Below are 2933 nucleotides of genomic sequence, written 5' to 3'. Positions count from 1 at the left end.
ACGCTCTGTTTTGGCATCTGTCTCTTTAAGCCCCCCTCCCAAAAAAGCCCAGGCTGCTCTGACTGGTCAGTGTTTCCAGTCTATCACATCTGCACTGGCCGTCCTCACATGTAACTACTGCTGACTCACTGTGTTGGTCAACTACATGGAGTTTAGCGGCAATTCTACGGCTGACTGTATAGTTATGACATAATAGGCCTGGGCGATATGGAGAAAATCAAATATCACAACATATATAACCAGATACCTTGATATCGATATCGCAACAATATTATAGTGGACTATTGGTGTTAAAGTGGATATAATGAGCGTTTTCCTGCTTCAACAGTATTTATATAGCACTTAGACCTGCTTTATTATCAAAAAATACATGGAAATCTGACTTTTCGGTATATAGAGAAGGGGGCATTATTCTCAGGCTCCTACTTCAGTTCAGTGCCAAACCATTTGCTCGTTTTACACTGGCCATCTAAACTGCAATATGAAACATAACTGGCAGTTTAAGGAACAGTGTATAGGATTTAGGGGTATAATATTCCTAACTATGTAAGAATCATTGTGTTTTCATTGGCTTAGAAAATATTGCACTGATGTCACCGAGTCTCCAGCAGTTACTTAGGTGTTATTGTAAGTGATGGTCAAAACAGTGAACTCTTCATCCCTGTCTTCCTGGATCGATCGGTACTGGCAGGTGAAGATCAACACCGGTGTGGCCACTCCGGAGCGCATGGCACCTGGTTACCTGAACCACCTGGACCTGGGCGAAGCTGTTGCCACCCTCGTGGAAAGACGAAACACCTCCCACTCTGTCTTCACCGTCAACTGCCCTGCGGACCTAAAGACTGTCCTTCTGGAGAGAAACCTTTAGACTCGGAAACCCTCACTCCAGCCCAACCTCGTTGTCACGTCTACACATCTTCTGCTCCCACTCTCGCTCTTCTCTCCAGGAACACACATTTACAGCGTCTTTGGTTCATTTGTTTTCTTCTCCCACAACATTTGAACCCCATCCATGCCCGACTTTATGTGAATCGTCTGTTGTTTCAGCTAATACTGTATATTCAGCTGCCCATTCTCCAATTGTTAGCAACTGTTTTCTCTGCATGTGTCGTTGTGATGTCTGTAAAAAAAAATAAAAAATACAGATTTGTATTACTCACCATGTCGTTTCTTGCTGCTGTACACATATTATCACAGTTCTGTTCTGTCTTCTATGTCGTTGAAAGACGTCATACCCAATGTAATATCTCCATATCTCTATGGATCTGCTAAATACTGTATGCTTGGTATAAAACTAGACCTCTTAAAGGAATACTTCACCAACATAATTATAATTTGTATATCAGTTACTCACCTCGTGTTTCCTTGAAGGAAACTTTTTCTCTCATGCCTCCACGGTGAACTGAGAATCGGAAAACGTAGAAAATTCTGGTTGAACTAAAGTCAATTTAACAGCAAAACTATATAAAAACATCTGTTGACAAATTAACAAAAATCGCAGTATTTTTCGTGCAGTATTAATCCAAGTCTCTTTTATCCAGTCGTTTGCCCACATGCATCTTTACTAACACCTTTCTATTTAAAACACTAACAGTCTTACTCTTGCTCAGGTACGCAACACGTTAGTGCGAGTACCTTTAATGCGAAAAAGGCCAAACCATTGGAAAGATGGCAGGTTAAAACTGAAGGTACAGGGAGGAAGGATTTTGAGTTCCCCGCTGGCAAAATGACAACTGGCCCAAAAAGAACAGGGCATTTTTGTTGTAGATGATCTGATTGTATGTATCTACAAACCTGGAATTAAAAGGTACCATGTGGCGCTATGGAGTATGCATGCACGAGAGGTCGCACGTGTACACCAAGCGGCAATGCAGAGAACTGTAACCAATGTGGAAGTGCAAACCAGCTGTTCCCTCAAAATATGAATTTCAATAGATTCCCATGTTAAAATGCCCAACTTTACAGCAGAAATAAACATGTTTGACAGCCTGGTTTTGGTCTCTATAGCTAATTTCTCAGTTCATGACAATTGTATGGAGGTCTATTTTTATGTAACTCACCAGTTTATTATTATGGCACCTACCTGTCACTCACTGTCTTAGGTCGTTAGCTGCTAGCTGCCTCCTCAGCTGCGTCACCTGCACCTCGGCTCCAATGACGATCACTTCTTTACTGGCTGTGTCGTCACTGCCAAGATGGCGACGGCTGGAGACATCCACAGCTCTTCAGAAACCTATGAGTGACGTCACTAAGTCCATATTTTATACAGTCTATTACTGTCACTGATTAACAGCCGGTGGCGGTAAGTTCCCTAAAACATCAGTAAAAATCCAGGAAGAAGACGATTGATAGCTAGCAAACATATATGTACTTTGTTTTTGGTCTTTTACTTACAAAGGAAATGGTATTCAACGTTTTGAACCTACAGGAAGCACTGAATGTAAGTGTAACTGTGAAAACGAGATAACTCCACAGGGTACATTTAACATCTGGACAAAAGTTCAAATCCTGCATAAACATTGTCACCTCTGCACCGCATCTCGGACGTTTTTAGACTATTTCAATTTCAGCCCTCTGTTGAAGCATACTGACTCCTTAAATGCCTAGGTATGCTTGAAAATAACAAGTTCATTCAACATCTTTCAAAGTAGTTGCATGAATGTAAAAGAGGGAAATTGTCAAATGCAGCCCTCAAATCCCAATGCTGCATACTGTTAGACGTTCGTTTGAAGCATACTGACCCCTCACGGATGGAGACCAGACTAGTGAGTCATTGGCATGGCATGATGAAAAACATTTAAGCCTCTTTGTAAAGCTTTAATAAGGTCAAGATTTAGGGTTAAATATGCCTTTAAAGACAATAAAACAAGATATGTGCCACAATATTGCTCCTGTGTGTCCATTGTGGTATGTGGCTGGAAATGTGTTTTTTG

General features: G+C 41.3%; 1 protein-coding gene and 1 long non-coding RNA gene across 2 annotated transcripts in view; one reads left to right on the top strand and one right to left on the bottom strand.

Moving 5' to 3' along the window:
* The window catches only part of LOC142931719 (peroxisomal trans-2-enoyl-CoA reductase), a 9019-nt gene extending 7863 nt beyond the window's left edge, over window positions 1-1156 (top strand). Inside the window, exon 6 of the mRNA XM_076075790.1 lies at window positions 692-1156. Coding sequence (XP_075931905.1) covers window positions 692-868 — 177 coding nt within the window. The 3' untranslated portion in view covers window positions 869-1156. The remainder of the gene's footprint in view (window positions 1-691) is intronic.
* LOC142931735 (uncharacterized) lies at window positions 740-2202 on the bottom strand. The gene is made up of 3 exons (XR_012947405.1): window positions 2084-2202; window positions 1355-1402; window positions 740-1120 (listed from the first exon to the last, which is right to left on the bottom strand). It is a non-coding gene; the product is annotated as an uncharacterized LOC142931735 (long non-coding RNA).
* Between the last annotated feature and the right edge of the window lie 731 nt (window positions 2203-2933).

The sequence above is a fragment of the Anarhichas minor genome, unplaced genomic scaffold (genome assembly GCF_050575085.1).
Source record: "Anarhichas minor isolate MPS153535 unplaced genomic scaffold, ASM5057508v1 ptg000005l, whole genome shotgun sequence".
Classification (NCBI taxonomy): domain Eukaryota; kingdom Metazoa; phylum Chordata; class Actinopteri; order Perciformes; family Anarhichadidae; genus Anarhichas; species Anarhichas minor.
The sequence above is the reverse complement of the archived record's forward strand: the minus strand, read 5'-3'. Positions and strand labels throughout refer to the sequence as shown.